The sequence below is a fragment of the Mizuhopecten yessoensis genome, unplaced genomic scaffold, assembly GCF_002113885.1.
Source record: "Mizuhopecten yessoensis strain PY_sf001 unplaced genomic scaffold, ASM211388v2 scaffold10987, whole genome shotgun sequence".
NCBI classification, from domain to species: domain Eukaryota; kingdom Metazoa; phylum Mollusca; class Bivalvia; order Pectinida; family Pectinidae; genus Mizuhopecten; species Mizuhopecten yessoensis.
This window is the reverse complement of record NW_018408821.1, coordinates 290916-313491: the sequence shown is the minus strand read 5'-3', so window position 1 is coordinate 313491 and position 22576 is coordinate 290916. Positions and strand designations below refer to the sequence as shown.

The following is a 22576-nucleotide window of genomic DNA, read 5'->3' as shown; positions in this document are numbered from 1 at the left end:
TTTTAGTAATAGCAACATTAACCGTGAAATGGTGGCAGTAAACACATTTATATCATATATCACTACCTGCTTCAAATATATCAATACCCTTCCGTGGGTCTGACGGATCTGACGGTCCCCACCCAATAACCATACATAAAATTGCTGGGCATGAAAAATCTAATACAGATTGCTACAAGGATTGGCATTGGGGTCTGGTCTATTCCCTTGGATCTTATTTGGAGAATATTTTGCCATATAATTACTTTGATATCCAGGTGAGCGATACAGGCCCTCTGGGCCTCTTGTTTGTTTTTAATTTGACATGTTGATACACTGTGATGTAGATATGTTATAGGGGTTTAAACATTTCTAAGGTCAATGTCACTGTTACTAAAATAGTGCAGGGGAGTATGATATACCTGGTACATTAGTTATCTTGGAATCCAAAAGACTAATATTTTGAAAATTTGACATGTTGATACACTTGATATTTTGATGTGCATTAGGGTTTTAAAAGTTTCTAAGGTCACTGTTACTAAAAACAGACCATGGGATACGTATACGTTCAAGCACATGGTGTGCTCTTGCTGAAACCGGTCAGTGTTATACCTTTTTTCAATATCCCTTTAAATTGTCAGATCAAAAGAAAAAGAGATCATGAATTCAGACAAGATGCAAGGTTTAGGATCTAAAATGAATAAAAAATCTTTCACTTTTAATGTTACTTTGTCAAAAAAAGAAAACTTTGAAATATGAAATAAACATTTGTGCCGAATTAATATTTTTTCACATGTTGAGAAATTTGCATTAGGAAGTGCGAGCCTTTCACTTCACCAGATTTCTTTAGTGGACATAGAGTATCCAACTAACAATAACAATAAGCTCTTTGTCTCCCGCAATCACCTGAAGTATCTTCACTTTCGACTTGTTGGATTTTTGGTTACCTACTAGTGAGTAACACCCTGGATGGTATTTCATTGTCAATCTTCTAATTATGACGCTGGGTAACAATGCTTTGCAACATCATCTTCTGTTGTTATGTCATAGTTCATAGCAATTGTTTCCTCGACTGGGAAGAAGAATTATGTATTCCCAAGAGAAACACATATTTCTAGACATAACATCTGAATGTTGTGGAAGGAAAGGGTGCCCAAAGTCGTGATGGTTGATTATCATGTTCATCTTACTCTTGCTAATGAATTTTCGAATTGTAAAAGATACTTTGTAAACTTTGTGTCTTTAAACAGTTTTAAAATTTACTAATGAGAGTTAGATAGACATGAAAACGTTGGGGAACCTGAAAATGCTGAAAAGCAATAATCAGCTACAGTAACTGTTGAAGTTTATCACATTTCTGACTCTCTGATTGGAGATGTTGAACACATACACACGTGGTTCAAAATACTGTAGCATATTTAGAAACTGACCAAAATCATAAATGAATATAAGCCAACTTGCTACAGTTGTTCACAAGACAACAATGCTTGCTGATGTTGTATAATTCTTTTTACAATATCAGTGGCACTTGTAAACATAAAATTTTCCCAAGGTACAAATTAAAAAGCTACGAAAAACTACATGAGATAATTGAACTTTTCTGATGAGTGATAATGATCTGTTTTTTTATTAGTCTGTGAGGTATCATCTGACACTTACCTATGGATTTAAATTTAGCGAGTATTTATAATTAACACTTTAATCTTGAGACAATCTGATTTCTGTATTTTTTTTACTTTTGTCTCGCCGCCATTAAGTAGCAGAAGCAAGACTAAGGTGTTGCTTTTTCGGCGGCGGCATCAGCATTAAGTCCTGCTTTTAAGTTAATTTCACTGAAAGTTTAAGTGCTAGACCAACCAATCTTAAACCATAGATGCACCTTAGATCCATCAACTTTTTTAGCATCTCCATCAACATTAAGGTATTACATTTAACTTAGTTTCTCTGAAACTAGACCAACCAAACTTGACATGTGCGTTAACGGTCAAAGAGGGGCACAGGCGAGACATATCAATCCGAATGGCTTGTTAAGAAACCTATGTCCAGGCAGGTTAGGTCAATTCCACTGCATATATGTAGGTCTGAGGTTTATAAACTGGGAAAGAAAACAGTTTTCAGAAGTCCTGGTCGTTCAGGGATTTGAAAAGGTACATGTACGTGCCCAGAGGCGAACTTTAGGCAGTTCCAAAAAATGTCATTTCCACAAAGCTGTTCAGCCTATCCATTGCTTATTTGATAAATAATCAATTAGCATGATATGAATATATTTTTTCAAATATTACACTTGTCTGTCAGGAAAGAAAATAGAAATTTGATCAACAGACCAAATCTAATGGCCCTGGGCCATCGTATCTGGGATTTTTTATTTATTGTCCTGGTAAAACATTGAATTGAACTAATCATTTGACCCTTTTTTCTCTCCCCCACACAGCTGGACAAGGTTAGGACTAAGTATCAAGAAAAGTGAATTGATTGTTTACTACAACTGTGAAGAGAGAGCTAAAATCGATCTAAAAAACCGACCCCTAGCATTTCCACGAGAAACCACGATATTGATGGGATCTAATCTTGATGATGAAACATTATATCAGGTATGTTTAAAATATTATCTTACTATGCTGTTGTGATGAACATACACTTATGTTTCTACCTTGTAATTAATTTGTGTGTAAGCCAATGTATTCATGCAATGTATATATGCATGAACAGTTAAAAAAATGTAAAATATAAGCACTGTCTAGTCCTCTCGTTTGTAACAAATAAATCCGTTCTTAATTTTGTAGATATCTGTCATCTCTGCATATTATTGTTTAAACATAATTCACTCTTACCTTGTTAATGTGTTGATGGAGTTGGAATAGAAAGATCTATTGATTTGTTGATGGTCCTTAACAGTTTTGATTCAGTTTGTCTAGATTTAGGTTATTGTGCCTTTGGACATGCCGCCTATTTTACAAAACCACAATTGTTTTCTGTGCAGGGTTTATTCCAAGAGATGATGATAATACCTGATCCTGAGGTTGCCAAAAACCTTTGCTCAGATATTGCCCCTGATTGTGGTGAGCCTATTGTAGATCCTCATACTGAAACTGTTGGTCGACCTAAGTCTGACTCCAACATCCTGTACCCAGACGGTATGGTCATCGACAAGTCTGGTGCTGTCGTCCAGCTCCCAGTGATTCCTGAGGGAGAAATAGAATACATACCTATCGACAAAAAATCTGGACCAGAGCCAGACCTTCTCATTGACCAGAATGGACAAGTGGTAAATGAACTTCCAGTATAAATCAAAGTTCTTTTATGAAATTAAGGGTCAGTTACATGGTATGAAACGTAAAAGATCTCAGTTGAATCAGTGGCATTTGCCTTAGAATAATCTAAGGTGGTGCTCTACAGTGCTATACAAATATAATACATATTTTGTCACAGTCACATGTGTACTATATATATCCTTAAATGACCTCATTTATTAGAAGGAACAATAAACAAAACAATATAAAACCGAACCCATATGTGCATACATCAAAATTGCATATGTTATACCACATTTCACACTATACAGAGGGATTGTTTTTATGGCAGCAACTATTTTGGTGGTAACGTACGTGACAATGAAAATATTGTAATCAAGTACACTACAGACATTATTTTCCAGAACAATGGATTCAATACTTTGCAAATATTTGTAGAGTACTTTCTTTGTAAATGAGAACATATATAGAACTGTAAAAGTATGGACACAGCTAGATTCAATTCTACAGCATTACGTGCTTGTCAGTAAAAATGTGCTTGCAGATCAAAAGTTTGAAGTTTATTTTAATGTTTCATTGCAATTTTGTTACATCCTGACTGACAACATATTTATCCATATTCAGAAAATATATTATAGCAAGATATTGCTATTTTTTATTTTTTTTTAGCTTGTGGAGTATGATCAATCTACAGGTGTATCCTACGCATACAGATATGTAAGTATTAGACATGTATTTGGGTAATTAGGACATTCCATCTTAGATGGAAATCCCTGTTGTTTTTGTTTGAGCTCACTGGTATTATTTTTCTAGCAGACCTTGTCACCACTCTATCTCGACAGCCAAAATGGATAATGTATTCAATTTCAGTATATGGTAGAGGTCATGTTTTTAGTTCTCGACCAAAAAGTATTCTGAAGGTAATGAGGTAAAAGGACAAGGTCACAGATCATGGGATTATCATGTATCCTTTACCAACAGAGATGTCAGTTTGTGATATATGTGATAATGAACCAAAATGAAGATCTCATCAGTGTAAGATTGCTACTTTATTATAATTCATTGCATGAAATCATGTTCATAGATCTTGTTGAGCAAATGTTTGTTTTATTATTTTTTAACTATGGTACTTTACATTATAGGGACCACCAGGACCTCCAGGCCCCCGCGGACCAACTGGACCCGCAGGACCCCCTGGGGAACAGGTAATGCTCATGATAGTCACTACCAAGTGCTTTAAGTCATTTTATTTGTGAACAAAATATGATTTCCTTCTAACTTCTTAATTTCCTTACAAATATCAATTTGAATTTTACCATGAAACCAAAGTTTTTCACACAAACTGTATTAAGTCTGATTACATGGATTTCATTTGTCAAACTTTCAACAGGTGACAAAGTTTTGGTATGGCTTCATTTAAATCTGAAAGATTAATATACCAACAAGTCTCTAATCAACAAACTTACAAGTAAAATAAGTTAACATATATATATAGGTGTAATTATGCTTTTGTAACTTAAATAGAACAGAACGTTCAACAGATTCCTAATGCTGTAAATAATTGGGTGCCCTTGCTCAATATTATAGATATTGTACTACATTGTAGAAAAGCAGAAATTATTGAAAATGTGGAAATGCTCACTTTATACACGTGTAGTAAATTAGAACAAGAATATCAGTACGTGTTACATATAGGTATTTAGATTATATGTATATTGTATTATATGTACCATGAACAGAATAAATCTCATCAACAAGTCATTAGCGCTTTCACCTCATCAAGGAGGTTCTTCAGACTGTTTATTTGATGGAGAAATGATGACGTCACATAATAGTTCACTATATCAACGTCCGCTATATATGTATATATATTCAGACCATTGCCAATCAGTAAACTTCCACATCGTGATTGGTTTGATAGTCACAACATAAGAATTTCAACTTTTACTATAATTTGATGTACATGTATTTAAAATGATGTTGTACGGGATAATTTCAGGGTTTCAGTGGCCGTGATGGTATACCGGGATCCAATGGTGTCCAAGGAGCCCCTGGTCATGTCTTCATCCTCCCAGTAAGTCCTGTTACTGATATGGAAGGCTAACAAATTGTCTTCCTGGTTTTGTAAGGTTTCGTATATTATCCTATACGTTTCTAAATTTGACTAATAGAATCTAATATATGTAGGTGTGTGGGATATGGATATTCTACCCAAGGCCTGGACCCAAATTATGCATCTGAGGGTAAAATATGCGTACCGGTATTCCATATACTTACAAAATGATTGATTTTTTTTTCTCCCATCATTTCTTGGGTAAAACAAGACAAGGGCAATGCACATATAACGTTAAATATAGCAAAGTATTTAGATAACGCATACACAAACTATGGTCATATTTGGAAAAAATAGAAAGTAGTAATTCGTAGGTATACCTCAAATTTAGAGATCCATGCAAAACCTTCATGGCAAGTTTGTGCAATAACTCTTTAAGTTCAAAAGGTTGTGTCACATGCCAATCAGCATAGTGAAACAATATTTTAACAAGCTTCTGATTGTAACCTCATAGTATAATGGTGTCATCTGATGGAGACGTTATACTTGCAAAAGTCACTGTGTACACCCATGTGGGATTATAAGACTCTTTCACATTTACCATAGATGGATAGAGAATTCCTCTCGAGGGGATCATCAATTGGAGTAAAACCTGAAGCTTTGAGAGTATTTTTCTCTCATATCTACATTAAAAAACAAATACTTCACCTCTCAATGCCCACAGACGGTCGCCATCTTCCAGTTTTTTAAAAACTTTCTCCGTGGTTGAAAAACAAAAATAGCAGAAGAAATGAATTCTCTATACCCTCAAACAGCAACATTGTTGCACGCATAGAACAACACATTTCCATGATAACTCTATGGTTTAGTTGTTATTCAACTTTCTATTTTCCATACAGCATTTTCTAAGTACCATCTTTGAACCTCATCGCTACTTACTGTACATCTCATGAAAATAGAAAAAAAAGTTTTTGTTGTAAAGTTGTTAATGTTGTAATTAATTAATATAAATGAAATTATAGATACAATTAATAAATACAGAGCAGGGCGTAAGTTGTTGACATTGGGAGTTGCTCCTCCTAGTTTTTGTATTACTACGCGATGTGATTAGCCCAAGTAAGATAGACTCGGCAAGCATGGATATCTTACATGGCCAGCGTTATCTCACATGACTGGATATGAGAGAAATATGCAACTCATCCCAGTATCGGATGCACGTAGAGGTGGGAGAAAATAGTACTGTATGTCAGATGTCTTAAAAAGTATATACAATGTTTGTATGTTACAAAATTGCAAACAGTCGTGGGAAGATAACGTTAGGTACTGACAATATTGTTGTCCATGTATTCAAAGATGGGTGAGCACACACATCAACAGTAACATTGTACCAGTTCTACTCATATTTACTACAGTTAAATCTGGATTAAGGAACCAGCTTTGGGAAGACCTTAAAGCAGTCTCTTAACACAGGTGGTCTCTGAAAGGAGTGCTCTTTCGAACAGGCATGACTGTATACAAGACTATGATTTAACTGGTACTTTATATTTACTGCATGAGAGGTCATTTATGCTGATATATGCAATCTGACATCCAGGTTCCAGATCAATGGAAATGTGAATCTTTGAGCTGTTCAGCAAGTTTTTTTTTTAAATATTCATTGTATTTCTTTCTCAGTAAGTAGTTTTGTTTTGGGTTTTTTTGGTCTAGAATTGTAAGGAATTTAGAACCATAGTTCCATCTGAGATGCTAAAGAGAACAATCTTACTTAAAGGGAGGATTGCACATGATAATAAAAGAGAATTAAAAAATACTAATGCAGTGTCATTTTGTTGTCAAATGTGGGGCTGTAATTCATTCCAATTTCCATAAAAATATAGATATATTTCACTTGATTTTACAGCTGTTAATTGTCACTTTTTTCTTGATGTCATGTTTTCTTGAAAACACTGTTTTCCCCTCAGTATAGTCTATGTGATGTGTTTTTCCCATCTTATATATATTTTTTTGAAAATTCCCAAATCAATTTTTTGTTGTTTTATATTATTTATTTTGCTATTTAAGATGTTAAAAACCTATATATATATATGTAAACGTTGTAATGATATATCAGCTGTGTCTGCATTCTAGCTCCCAGCTGAGGGAAAAACCTCCAACCAGGCCGCAGCTTTCAGAACCATGTTGGAACAGCATATGGTAAGGATTGTTTTCAATTATTATCCTGGTCACAGACACACTGCTGAACAGATATATGGCCTATAAGATGTTGATGAACTACTTGTATACTATAGTATTAGTGTAACACAGCATCTTTTGGGAAAAATATTAAACCAACACAATTCTCAGAAGTAGACATTTTCATAGTACATTAGTTCTTAACATATGTAGACAAAAATATCTTAATTCAGTTGTTAAAAAGTGCTTTTAGTTTGATAAACCTACCTGCAAGTATTATGTTTTTGTCTGATATTGTAAAACTTTGGTATAATATAATATAATCCTGAACACAATATGTATAAGTGCTCAACAGTATATGTGTTGATAACATTTGTGTTGATATGTTTTTTCCTTAAGAATAAATGATAAACTGTGAAATCCCTCATTTTCGTGGCGATTTTAATTTTATTAATTTCATGGATAATATTTATCCATGAATTCAAAGGTCCACGAAAGAAATTACAAGTTGATACAAATCAATTTTCCATTTGAGTGGGTAGTCGTAATCCACAAATTCATGTGCGAGAAATGGTGTTTTGTTGGAAACCACGAGATTTGGGTACCACAAAAATATTTGATTTCACAGTAATACTTTTTCTTGTCCATGACCAACGTTTCTATGTGTTCTTATTTATGCTGATTTTGTAGAAATAATAAAGTTAGTTAAAATGTTTAACTACCGGTAATCAAATGTTTGGTGATGTTTCCAGATGGCAATGTCAGGAGCAAGAGGCCCCCTTGGTATGACTGGTCTTCCTGGTGCGGTGGTAAGTGCTGCTTTATATTGTCAGAAATCAGGGAGATAGTCATCTTCTTTATACATCAGGACACTAGTCCCTTACAGACTTAACATTGTATAGTAAGATATCGGGGAAGGGAACCAAAAACGTTCAGATGTTTCCCGAGAGTAACTATGCATCGAACTGACTTCTCTGTGGAGCACTCACTCACAACCCTTTAAAGATTGTTGAAAGTGAAAAAAAGGACTATTTAAAAATGTGTACCATAGTAAAAATGTGCATTCGATTTTTCCAGGGCCCACCGGGAGTAGATGGTTCTAAAGGAGACTCTGGTAACCCAGGAGAACAGGTATGATGAACAATTACCTCATCGGCGAAATTATATCTTGAAGAGTGAAAGTAAATCAACATACCGCTGCATATAATTTACATTGCACTGTGTTGTATTTTTGAACAAGATATTTTACTCCGCTTGTTTCAGTCTACTCAGCTGTAAATGAGTATGTGGTTGAATGCCAGCTGTGATTGCCGAAATGGCGGCACCGGCTGTATGCTCCCCAGGGAGTTGAGAAAGATATTGACTGGTTGCAAAGGCCCAATACCCACTGATGGTAATTTGTGAACCGCTTTGAGATGACCTTCGACCTAGGTTGTGATTAAGCGGTATATAAGAACCTGGAATTATTATTATTACTATTATTTTATTATACTTTCTATATTCTTAGGGACTAAGTGGACCTAGAGGTTTGACTGGTTCAAGAGGAAAACCTGGAAAGAAGGTAAACTTTTCTGGTGAATTGAATTCAGTTAAAGGGTACTCCTGCATTAGTTTAAATCAGTTTTTTGACTTGGAGTATCTCCTTTTTATATAGAGGATGAAGGTTTCTTTCTGCCTTAGTGTATTACACTTGTTGTCAAGTTATATATGCTTTATTGTTCGTTTTTGTTTTTGTAGACTTTTGCTGCCCATAAATTGGATTCTCATTTTAGTGCTGTTCAATAAAGGGTAGACATGGAAATGTAAAGGCTTGGAGTTTGAACTCTGCAGTTTTTCTGTTTTTGTTGTTGTTTTTATGTTTCCCTTCGAATATTTTTTTGGTTTGTTCGTGTTTTTGCCGTCCTATTAACAGACATGGTCATTTAAGGACGTAGCAGGTATTTGGTGGTGGAGGAAAGACGGAGTTCCCGGAGAAAAACCACTGACCTACGGCCAGTACCTGGCGACTGCTCCACGTAGGCCTCGAATCCGCGACCCAGAGGTGGAGGGCTAGTGGTAGCAGAATGTCAGATGCCTTAACCACTGGGCCACTACGGCCCTAAATGAAGGGGGACCTATTGTATTAGTACTGGTTCTTCTTCTTCTGGTTCTTCTAATTGCAACTTGTCCGGACCATACATTTTAAACCGTTAAAGATATCTTGATGAAACTTGAGGTATGCCTGCATCACCCACAGAAGGTGTGCAGTGCACTGGAATTAGGTCACTGTGACCTTCACATCGAGGTCAAAGGTCAAATAAGTGCAACACTTTCAGTAAATTCTTGTCTTGCCCGTAAATTTGAAACCGTTAAAGATATCTTGATCAAACTTGAAGTCCACTATTTACAGAGTTATGGCCCTTTGTTTATTTTTTATATTGAAGTTCCATGTTTTTTTACGTACTTTGACCAAACTTTACATATTTATGTATCTTTGAAAGGCAGAATCTATCGCACTGAAATCAGGTCTCATGCCCCACTATATACAGAGTCATGGCCCTTTGTTTATTTTTTATATTGAAGTTTGTCCCCGGCATAACTTCTAAACTTGAAGTATACCTGCATCACCCACAGAAGGTATGCAATGCACTGGAATAAGGTCTCGTGCCCCACTAAATAAAGAGTTATGGCCCTTTGTTTAGTTTTAATACAAAAGTTTGCCTGGAGAATAAGTTCCATGTTCACCTACGTTGACCAAACTTACCATACTCTCGCTCTAAAACCAGGTCTCGTAACCCACTTTATAAAGAGATATGGCCCTTTGTTAATTTTTATGTCCCCACCATAAATGAAGGGGCATATAGTGTTTCCCATGTCAGTCCCGTACCGTCCCGTCGTGTCCCGATTCGATGTAAACACGCGTCCCGTCCCGATTCAATGTAAACACTTAGCAACTTCATTCATTGACAGATTTTGGTCAAACTTTATACAAAGGTCAAGTATGAGTATACTTCGGACATCGTTGTGTTTCAGGGATCCAAGGTCAAGGCCAAGGTCACTGTTGCTATATACAAAAAAATCATCAACTGATTCAATTTTAACACTTAGCAACTTCATTCTTTCACGGATTTTGGCCAAACTTTGTATAAAGGTCAAGTATGGGTATATCTCTTACATCTTTGTGTTTCAGGATGGGAATAACATACAGAAAAAATACAGGAATATTAAAATCGACTTTAAGAGTAGTACCTTGTGTATGTGCATGTTTCAGGGTATCAAGATCAAAGTGGTTGTAACTTTTTATGGAACACTGAAACTAATTTCACATTGCAGCGGGGGCATTTATGTCTTTTTTAGTTTATACCAAAGTTTGTATGCAGTATAAAAGTTCCATGTTATTTCTCCTACGCTGACCAAACTTGCTATATTAATGTATTTTGGGAAGGTGGAGTGTTGAGTACTGAAATCAGGTCTCGTGCCTCACTATATAAAGAGATATTGTTAAGACAATTTAACATGAACCAGAATAATTTATAAGTTTAATGGTTTAAAATTTACACACCTTAATTTTGATATGACCTCTCTATTCTTCCAAATATGCATATTGACTAAAAAGAGGAGACATATGGTTGTCTTCACAAAAATCAATTTCTAGTTTTTCTTCTATTTTTAAACATTTAAATTTGAACCATTGATAGTCTTGAAAATGCATTTCAACATTCACTGTTTATGGAATACTTCTATGTGTTTACCATACCTGTTGTGGTCTAGATTGTTGTTTAGGGTTTGCACTCTGGTAGGCATGTACTGATATTTGACCTAAGCTTATGGGGACAGTGCTTGTCTGACTAAACAAAACTTGAAAGTAAAATGAGGATCTTGTTTAATTCAGGCAGTCCTTGGTATAATATGTATATATGTATGTATGGATGTATGTATGTTAGATATTGTTTTCATCAGTCTAGGTCTTGTATGTCAAATAAAATCATTGCTTATCTATATGTCATTACCAGGAAGGTATGAATGTCAATAAGAGTTAATAAAGAGTAGTTTGCTTCCTTCAGGAAGCCACTAAATGGTCTCTTAGAAATAATAATAATCATGCTCGAATGTGATTCTGATCATTTAAAAGTGTTTTCATTTTCACTATGGAAATCTTTGAATTTACAGGGATATGAAAACTTGAAACTGTTATTATAGTTTGTGTTTTACTCGTTACAGGGACGTGAAGGTGCGGAGGGAGAACGTGGTAGTATGGGACCTCCAGGAGACAAGGTAACATGTAACAGTGGTAAACCAGCTAGTGGCTTGTTACTGACATGGCCACAGGCTATTACACATGTAACCGTGGTAAAACAGCTAGTGGCTTGTTTCTGACACCGCTACAGGCTATTACACATGTAACAGTGGTAAACCAGCTAGAGGCTTGTTACTGACACGGTTACAGGCTATTGCACATGTAACAGTGATAAACCAGCTAGTGGCTTGTTACTGACACGGCGACAGCTACAGCTACTACACATGTAACAGTGGTAAACCAGCTAGTGGCTTGTTACTGACACGGCTACAGACTTTTACACATGTAACAGTGGTAAACCAGCTAGTGGCTTGTTACTGACACGGCTAAAGGCTATTACACATGTAACAGTGGTAAACCAGCTAGTGGCTTGTTACCGACAAGGCTACAGGCTATAGGTTGTTTTCCTAGAGCTCTGTAATGCACTTAACTAGTAATCGTTACTTACAAGGATTTTAGATTGATAGCAGTTACCATGGGGTCCTTTAGAGACCTGGGTACTGTGTACTGATATATCCTTCACATGATTGTTCTTACATACAGGAAGGAGTATATGTCACAGTGGTGAACTTTCTAGTCACTTGTTACTGAGTCGGGTAGAGGAAATTTCCTTTAAGCTGAATTGTTAGAGCCCTGGTCTAGCAATTTGTAGTGTCTATTTTTACTCCAGGTGAAAGCACTTTGAAAATGTGACCTTGGTTCCACAGAACTCTTCACCATTTGTCAGAGATTTTTCATAAAATCTTAGCAACATGTCATTTGAAAAAAAAGAAATGCCGATCCAGGATGTATAATATTAATATTGTCAATTTAATGACAGTATCATACATGTTGTCGCAATGCAGTATGTTTTTACACAAAATTTGTTAACAGTGATATTGAAGAAAATTTGGTAAACACACAATTGGTGTGTCATTTATGCTTGGTCAGACTACAGATAGAAACACTGTTCACAAGTAATCGACATGGCCAGTGTTTTCTACCTGAAAGGATCCTATCTATGTTGAAGAAAATTGTCACCATCATGTCATCAGTTTCTTCAGTATAACCAGGGTAGCGTCATTCATTTTTTCACTTATGTCATGTAACCTTGATGATGGCATGGTGCATTGAGTTCGCCATTAAAATGGTATTTTCCATGATTTGAAAGTGTGCAAGAAATATGATTTGTTACTCCTGTGTGAAGCAGACAGATATATCTCAACTCTCAGGCTGAAATTTCTTTGCCTTCTTTACAAAGAAGTGGTAGAATATATTAGTCTGCATTGATCAAACACTTGTTCACTTTACCATATATCTTTAATTACTTTTACATATCTTGTGCATCACACAGGTATCTCTTCTTTCATTTTAATGTCACTTCGGCTCCTGTTGTCTTTTGGTATCAGTTTTGAGTTCTGATTTTGTCCTTGTGTGTTGATGCGTTGATCCACTTCCTAGTCTTAATTCCATTCCATTAGCTATGGTAGTTATCACAGGGAGTTATGGATAAGTGTAAGTTAAGGACAGGTGCTGATTATGTCAATTTTGCGAATACATGTAATACTGTATAACGAGAAACGTTTGCCTCGTCAAATATTCATTCTTCTTATGATAAAGTCCCTATTTGCTGAGTGTTCTTTTTGCCCTTCACATACAATTACAATACAGAGTATGCTGTGAATTTACATATGCTGTCATGCTATATTTGCCCTTATTGCAGTGGTCGAAAAAAAAAGTGAAATTAAACTGCGACAAAAATGTCCTCATATACAGTAGATTGTAGTCATAGGAACCTGTAAGTATGGGATGACTTGAAATGAATTGAAATGAATTGAAATGTGTTCATTGTTTTCCAGGGAGACCTTGGATTCCCAGGAATGATGGGTATGCCAGGATCCAAGGGAGAGAGGGTGAGTATGCAGGCTCCCAAAACAGACATAAACTCTCTCCTCATCTGTAAAGACTCTGGCCTGGTGTCCCGCACCATTTGTAGCCATCAGTAGAATTTGTATAGGTGTCCTATCATACAGTCAGTGCATAGTCATGATTTCAACATGATTAGGCAAAGATAAAATTGAATATCTAATGCATTCTTAGTGACTTTTGGTGTTTTATCTTTTTTAAAGTTATGCCTTTACTTTGTTCGCTTTAATTCGGGAAAATATACGAATGATGTAAGCGCAGTCACTTTTAGGACCATGAAATAAACATATTAGAATGTTTGAGTTATAAACACTTATATACCATCAACAATGAATCCTTATTACATTGGCACAATTGTCCAGCAATTGTAATTTTATGGGGTTTAGGCATTGTCATGAGACATTGTTTAGAAAACAATAACTGAGACTGAAAATATTGGAAGGAGGGGAGTTGGTACATAAATTGGGTCATTTTATGCATGCAAGTTAAGGTAGCTCTTGATCCTAAACGGGTAATACTGGTACAGCAAAATAATATATATTTAGATAATTGGTTATTTTCATGGTTTCTGATTATCATGCATTTGGTTTAAAAAGAGGATTTCCATGGCCAATACCCATAAACACTAACGGACTATTGAATCAGATGCGTGTGTACCTATTAAGTAATGTGACTGTAACGAAAGACAAAGTTATTAGCAAACTTGCTATATGTTGAGCATTATGAATCAAGAAATATGCCTGTTTAGTACAGCTTGATACTATTCTACAATGTCATGTCAAATTAAATAGACGGTGTACATAACATCAGATGCTGTAAGCATTTGATTGTGTAAGTGTATAGGGCATTATATTAACTCCCATGCATATTAGGATTAACCGTTTGTTACAATGTATATTGATTGTATGTTTCCTTACTGCTGTAGGGATCATCCGGACCCTCCGGCCAGCCTGGACCAACAGGACCAGAGGGCAAGCAGGTATGCCTTGTCAACTGACCCGCAAACTCTTGGCTTTGTTTTTCTCCATCTGGCATTGTTATATGTACTCAGACTGTGACACAGTGTGGGGAGTACTCGAAAAGGAGTACACTTGATACTTTTGCATTGTAATTTTGTAAACAAGGTAAGGATCTGATATTGGAAAAATGTGGCCCTTGACCCACTAAGGGGTTGACGGGCAGGGTACAAAGGAAGATCACTTTGCATCTTCTTTCAAAATTTTCTTGAGATGCAGAATTATTACAATTGCAGGTCTCATGCAGGAGTCAGATAAATAACAGTTTCGCCAGACCCCTGGGTAACTAAATACAGCCACATACAAAGGTTAAAGTTTACAAAGGTTATATAGAGGTTTCCCAACGAGTAGTCGTTGCTTATCATGTTGATCTAACTCGAGTTATTTAATCTTCAAATTGTATAAAGACACAAGGTTTACAGAGTGTCTTTTATAGTTTTAAAGTTAACTGACGAGACTTAAATAAACATGATAATCAACCATCACGAGCTAGGGGATCTTTTTTCCCCAAAACAATCAGACATTTTATCTAGAAAACCCTTTGTTTCTCTTTGAATGCATTATTTCTGTTTCCAGTCAGGGTAATAATTGCCATGAACTATGATGACACAATGGAAGATGATGTTGCAAAGCATTGTTACTTGAAGTCATAAATAGAAGATTGACCAATGAAGTAACGTCCTATTTCAGAGTCTGAGGGTCAAAATCAAGGTCACCATTACTGTCTATAGAAAGTCAAACAATGATATACTACTTAGCAGTGAGTTTGCAACATTTTTCTCTTAAGACATTTTCTAGTTTTTGAAAAAGATGCAACATGATCAGACTTGATAGCATGTTGGAGTATTTTGCAATATTTCATTTTCATTTTTATATTGTGAACTGAGTTGATTATTTTAATTTCAAAAGGGTATTTAAATTCGCCGTGTTTTCTGTTGTAAGGGAGATGCAGGAGAGGGCGGACCTGTAGGAGCTCCAGGAGAGATGGTGAGTTGAATTAGCAAACACTTTGTTTAATTTAATTAAGGTGTAATGGTGGATTAATGAATACCAAAGGTTTATTTTCCACATGATGTTTATTTTCATTTAAATCAAGGGATTCAGCTTGGACTTTAAAGTTCCACTTTTTCTCGGGTTCTTTCATATATTCAAGTATGAAGAAAATAAAAAATTAAATCACAAAATATTCTCTATATTTGAACATTTTCTGAATCACTTTTTGTTGTGAAATTAGTGGTTAACAATTTAAAAAGTGATGTTTCGATCTGCATGATATTTCTCCAGGGAGCACGTGGATTCCTTGGACCTCGTGGCAGGCCCGGCAGCATTGGACCACCAGTGAGTACCTTTGTGACATTATCAAAGCATGGTCACAAGAGGATTCCCACTCTTTCCAGATAATGTCCATTAAAAGATAAATCATTTAGAAAATAGATCGAGTACTCAATTCAAATGTAGCCATATTATTGAAGATGTAAGTGATATCTACCTAAAGAATATGAAAAATACTTGCATCCGAGATAGTCTTATGAAAGAAGATTTTAAGCAATATTAGATGACAATGCTTTTTTCTACATCCTAATTAGGAATGTAGTAATCACTTTGTCTGCCTGTCTGTCTGTCTGTCTGTCCGTCCGTCTGTCCTCAAATTTTGTTCATGGCTTATAACTTTGGTATTTATTGACCAATATACATGAAACTTTGTCAAGATGTTCAGTTAAGGTAAAAAGTCAAGGTCAAAGGTTAAGGTCAAATTTTGCATCTTTTCACTGATGAACATTTTGTTATGACGTGATGAAGCAAAGTTGATCAGAATTAAACAAGGAGTCAATTGACCAAAGTTCAAAGTCACTAGGTCAAATGTCAAGGTCAAATTTTGTATCTTTTCCCTGATGAACATTTTGTTATGACATTATGAAGCAAAGTTTGTTGGAATTTAACAAAGAGTCAACTGTCAATTATGATATGGGCAGATTGCTTCTTGGTCAAGGTCACTTGGTCAAAGGTCAAGGTCAAATTTTGTATCCTTTCACTGATGAACATTTTGTTATGACATTATGAAGCAAAGTTGGTTGCAATTTAACAGGGGGGTCAACTGACCTAAGGTCAAGGTCACTGGGTCATTGTCAAGATAAAACATTGTATCCTTTTACTAATGAACATTTTTTTATGTTATTATGAAGCAATGTTGTTCTGAACTTGACACGGAGTCAACTGACCAAAGGTCCAGGTTACAGGGTCCAAAGGTTCAAGGTCAAGGTCAAGTTTTTTTATTTTTCACTGATGAACATTTTGTTCTGATTTTATGAAGCAAGGTTTGTCGGAATTAAAGAATAAATCAACTGACCAAATATCAGGGTCACTGGGTTAAAGGTCAAGGTTATTTGAGTCCAAATGTCAAAGACAAAGTGGATCTCTGACTTTGACACTGGCTCTTGATGGGGGAGGTATTTAAGGTGAAATAAAACAAATCAAAGCTAACAAATAAGTATTGCACCGTCATTTACATTTCTGTTAGCCCAGGAAATATGAAGGTGGAAAGAAAAAAGACCCACATCAAAGTACATGTAAAATGTATATTTTGCTTCCTTGCGATTTTTTTAAGTCCAAATGTCAAATGTTAAGCACAGCTATATGGGCAGATTGCTTCTTGATGATTATGGGGGATATATTGCTACAAGATGGGGCCCTTACTGATCTGTCAGTGTTCTAGTTGGTTAGGTCATATTTACATTGAGATCGGAGATGCGTGATATTCACTCTGTATCACTATTTTTAGGAACAGCAGGTCATTAGTCTAATTTTTGTTCAGGTTTATATAATCGTATATTCATCTCTACATAAGCCCATCATTGATGAATATCTAATCCATGAACATGTTAAGTATTTGTATTCAAAATAATCTTGTTATTGAAGATTAAGTAAGATCTATTTTATCATTGTAGAGATGTTTATCTTGATAACTCAGTCCGGGCTTAATCGCTGTATTGGGAAACGGTTCCAGACAAATTCTAAAAAGAGTACGAAAAAGGGCTAAAACTGAAGTAGTGTCTATCATCCAATAATAATTAAAGCATGCTTGTGAAATAATTAAGATTTGGTGATATTCAACATTTAAACTCCTATATCGTTAGGGAATCTCAGGAACTGAAGGACCAACAGGACCCAAAGGAAACCAGGTATGTTTGTCAGGATTTCAGTCGGGTTGATAGAGAGTAAAAACTACATTAAGTAATGTGACTTGATACTTATTTTTTCACAGATATTTTTGGTTATTAATAACCCTTAGAACTTCTTGTAATAATAGAACATTGAAAACGTTAGCTTCTCTCTGCAGAATAGATTGTCACTTGTATTTTCAATTAATTAATTTCTTCATCACTGTACAGGTAAAATACAGTGTCTCTCTAAATGTGTAATGTCTCGCCACATTTTGCCATAAAGTTACACTTATTTCAATAAATGCATATAATGTATATTTTTATATGGTAGTAGATTTACAGATTATTTGTAAGTAAAACAAAGCTAAATTAAACTGAATATTTGTAATAATTCTGCTTACCTTAACTGTTTTAACTTTCAGGGAGGAAATGGCGCCCCAGGAGCCCCCGGTCAATCTGGTGCTCCAGGACCAACTGTATGTTGTTATTGACCCTCTGTTCATTGTCATATATTCATTTACAGGAATCATTGATTTAAAATCTTCGGCATTTTGGTTGTGTGAATGTATATTGAGAAGAGATTGCGGTTAAATATGTTTATATTAATGTTAATACATGTACCAATTTTCACGATTGTTCATCAAATGTCTTTTTGAGGATTTAGATTTGTAAAATGAACATGAACTGATACCTGATAACTGATACATAAATGAATATGAACTGTCAAGGTTATATGTTCTTTTGAAAAGTAATCTCAATATTGATATGGTGGATTCTGTGTAACAGATTGAAATTTACTGAAATTCTGATTATGTTAGGGACCACCGGGACCCCCTGGAGCTCTTGGCCCCCAGGGAATTCCTGGCCCACAAGGAAAGCCCGGTCTTCCTGGCATGCCTGGACCCATCGGAACACCCGTAAGTGGGAGGTTCGGGGAGCTTTCTCTCATTGGCTATCGGATAATGAAATGATTTTATCACCATGATATTCTCATGTTTTAGTCTGCTCCTAATTATATTAATTCTATCAAACATAGGATATGCATAATGAATAGTTTTGAGTGCAAAGAAACTGATTAAAGGATAATATTGTTTAAATCAAAAATTGTATTTCAGAAGTAAAAACTATAAAATGTGAATAGTTATCAAAAGAATTGGAACTTCTGAAGGCATTCAGATGCAAAGAATCATGGTCATCATTCATATCAGTAAACACAAAATTAGAAAAATTAAACGGAATGTTAATGTTGAGATCTGTTTTGTTGACAGGGTGTTCCAGGACAACCAGGAGAGGTTGGAACCAAGGGAGATACTGTAAGGACATATACCATATACTTTTGTCATTAGAAGATATCTTCGATGGTATAACACAGAGAAAAATAAATATTCTTATTAAATAAAAGAGAGTTGAAATTTCGCTGACTTTTTGTCAGCTGTTTATTAAAAATCAGCTAAGAGTATTGTGTGGAAAGATAAAATCAGATTATCGATTTCCTTTCAGGGTCCACTTGGAATCCAAGGTATTGTAGGCTATCCGGGACCAAGGGGACCAAAGGTAAGACCAAACAGACTATATATCTGGTCTTTACTTACACGCCAGATAATTTTTATATGTCCATTTTCAATGGGTCGAATTATGTTTTCAAGTGAGCAGACTGTCAGCTGCATTATGTCATGCCCGGGTCACACATTCATGGATTGCCTCGCAGGATCCACTACGGATGGAACCTCACGGATGACCCCGGAATAGTCTATATCCGTGGTCTACTATGGATGCACAACAGTTTAACTACGGATAGGGGCTAGTTGACAACGGGGAGGGTTACGGATTGCTACGGTTCGGTACTGTTTAGTACAGAACGACACGTGTCAAGGCGTTTGCACTGCGGTTTAACAATGGTTCGCTTCGATTTTAGTATGGGTTAGCACAAATTGGAACGGTCTGGCACAGATTAGTAAGAATTCGCTACGGAGCGCCACAGACCTGCCACGGTAAGCAATCCGTATACAAACTCCAGCGTTCGCCTATTCATTCCACAACTTAATTTGAATTTTAGTACGGATTAGTACAAGTATGTAGCTCACCGTAACTAATCGTTCCAATCCTTTGCGACTTGAGGCCGGGGATGTATTGTGACTAATTATGGTTTATTACGGACTACAACGGATTAATACGTTCTACTATGGATCAGTAAGGATGTACTATGTTTGTCTGATCTGTGGTGAATTTTTTATCATGTTCAAAATTGTCAAGGATATACAAGTACTACTATGATTGACTCAGGATACAATACGGACAGCTACAGACCACTACAGATTGCCACAAATGATGCTGGATGGTATCCGTGGCTAATCCGGCGTCCCATCTGTGATTAAATCAGTGTTTGAGTAATTTTGTTTTCCGTTTAAATGAAGGGAAAATGATATAGGTTTCCTGAACGTACGTACGTACACGTGTACGTAACACCAATGTTTGGCAGCGCTCTAGCGGCTACATTTCTTGAAGGATTTTGGTCAAACTTCACACAAATACACAGGACCATAATATCTCGTACACGTTTGAGTTTCAGGGTTGACAATCATTTTATTTTATATAATTCCTCTATCATAATACTAACATTACAATTTCTTGTGTTATTTTTACATTAAAAACAGTTACAAGCTAATTGTATACGTTTCATTTTCCCAAATTAACACCAAAGGGCACCATTTTTATAAATTTATAAATCATTACAGTGTAATAGCTAGTGGGGGCCGGTAGGGGACATGTATTGCTTTAGCAGTACTCAGTATGCTTGTTATTTATAGATTAACTTCATACTTTACAATAAGAAGGTTGCTTACTCAAAGCTCAGACAGTTTTGATAAACAAATGTTTTCCTCTTCTAATTGATGGAATATTTCTCCTTTAACATCAATAACTTCCAAATATTTCATATATTACACGATGGCGTATTACGCTCTGTTTTTTTGTAGTTATTTTCAAAGTTATTTAAACAATTGTGTGGTTGGGAATTAATTCAATTTGGAATCAAAGGTTTGCTAGACTATATTTTGTGGAAGAATGAAATGACATAAATGAGAAAATTGAAACAAAACGGATATGTATTTTATTTTTCAACAGGGAGATACAGGACCATTTGGAACGGTGGGAGAAAAAGGAGTGAAGGTAAAATGCTTGTTTAATAGGAGGCAGTGTTATTACTGGCTGGAAGGAAGATTTGGTCTAAAGTAAAAACAGTTACATAAACAAACCAGTCCTAGTGTTACTTCTTGCTCATAAAGAAATGATTTTTTTTTTACCTTTGGAAGGAAATTGTCTCATAAACACCAAATAATGCTAGGTACTTGGATCACATGTGGTTCTTTATTTTGTTTAATATGAGATAAGATTTATAAAATAATTAATAGTATAAAATGTACCCTAATGTAATCTTGTGTTGGAATTGTATAGGTTAACTTTTGAATTGTTTTACATGCACGTTTATTAGGTAGCTTGAAATGATCAAAGTCTTAAAGAGCTTTGTCTGATAGGTTTGCTAGACTATATTTTCTGCATTGAGAAATGAATGTTTGAATTTGTTCAGGGATACAATGGCCTGCAAGGAATTAAAGGCAGTATTGGTTCGAAGGGAGATCGTGGGTACAAGGGACCAGCAGGACCGATGGGTATTGAGGGTATCCCTGGCCCTAAGGCAAGTATACTGTGATATCTTTGTCAATGAGGCAGGTGTTCTACAGAAATCTGTTTGTCTGTCCACCAATTCTTCACTGACTGATAACTTCAGAACTGATTGGAGAAATTTAACAAAACTTTATGCAAGTGTTTGCTTTTTTGGATCTTTCACCATATTTTCCGATTGGATAAAAAAAAAGTTGCTTTAGGCATGTTCAAAATTGGTAGATCTTGACATATTTTTTATATTTTTGATCAACATTGGTATGTAGGTATATTGCAGCACAGGAATCTCTACATGCCTCATTATAATCTTTCTATTTTAAGGGTAATGCTGGAGCTTTAGGAAATGATGGGCCACAGGGACCATCAGGAGAAAAGGTAAAAAGAAAAAAGGATTGGTTTTTAGCTGTGAACATTTACATGGTCAATTAGTGTGTAAAACTAGCCTACTACGTATACTACAGACATTTCACCGACTACTTCCATGAACGAATAAAAATAATGGTAAGGATGTACTATGAAATGTACTGAAATTAACCACGTACTTTGTGTCGGATACACACAACTTGAAATCTTATTGAAACCCTTGTTATTGTGCTTTTATGCATGTACAATTATAATGATTGGCATTTTAATGGTTATTATGTAGCAAATAATGGAAAGTAATTGCAAAATAGCTGCAGCATGTATCAGTATCTTAAAGTGTTCCCATGTCCAATTTTGTATACAAAATTAAGTCACTGGTTTTTTGTTTGTCTCTGACAGGGTCAGATGGGTATTCCAGGGATGCCAGGATTCTCTGGACCACAGGGGGCAAAGGTTAGTTCGATAACTTTCCAATTTCTTTGAATTCACATAGTTATTGATTTTCCTCCGTAAAAGTTCTATTACACTGATAACAAATTCTTATGATGAAGTTGCCTCTAAATTGTATGGCTGAGTGTTAATAATATTTAAATATTTGATGACGTTGTTACTGTAAAACTGAAAGTTTTGTGGTGTGGAAATGCTCCCATTTTCACATTAAATATACTAGCATAAACCGCAATCAGTTTGAAGAGTAACAATACGAACATTTCCAGACA

The 22576-nt window shown here is 35.5% G+C and overlaps 1 protein-coding gene across 1 annotated transcript in view; it reads left to right on the top strand.

Moving 5' to 3' along the window:
* LOC110464411 (collagen alpha-1(I) chain-like) overlaps positions 1-22576 on the top strand; it is a 69280-nt gene that overhangs the window by 16414 nt on the left and 30290 nt on the right. Inside the window, exons 4-26 of the mRNA XM_021519612.1 lie at positions 2411-2570; positions 2960-3244; positions 3900-3947; positions 4373-4435; positions 5230-5304; positions 7411-7476; positions 8208-8264; positions 8533-8586; positions 8963-9016; positions 11656-11709; positions 13570-13623; positions 14562-14615; positions 15595-15639; positions 15937-15990; positions 17787-17831; positions 18236-18289; positions 18632-18730; positions 19082-19126; positions 19314-19367; positions 20937-20981; positions 21400-21507; positions 21816-21869; positions 22257-22310. Coding sequence (XP_021375287.1) covers positions 2411-2570; positions 2960-3244; positions 3900-3947; positions 4373-4435; positions 5230-5304; positions 7411-7476; positions 8208-8264; positions 8533-8586; positions 8963-9016; positions 11656-11709; positions 13570-13623; positions 14562-14615; positions 15595-15639; positions 15937-15990; positions 17787-17831; positions 18236-18289; positions 18632-18730; positions 19082-19126; positions 19314-19367; positions 20937-20981; positions 21400-21507; positions 21816-21869; positions 22257-22310 — 1681 coding nt within the window. The remainder of the gene's footprint in view (positions 1-2410; positions 2571-2959; positions 3245-3899; positions 3948-4372; positions 4436-5229; positions 5305-7410; positions 7477-8207; positions 8265-8532; positions 8587-8962; positions 9017-11655; positions 11710-13569; positions 13624-14561; positions 14616-15594; positions 15640-15936; positions 15991-17786; positions 17832-18235; positions 18290-18631; positions 18731-19081; positions 19127-19313; positions 19368-20936; positions 20982-21399; positions 21508-21815; positions 21870-22256; positions 22311-22576) is intronic.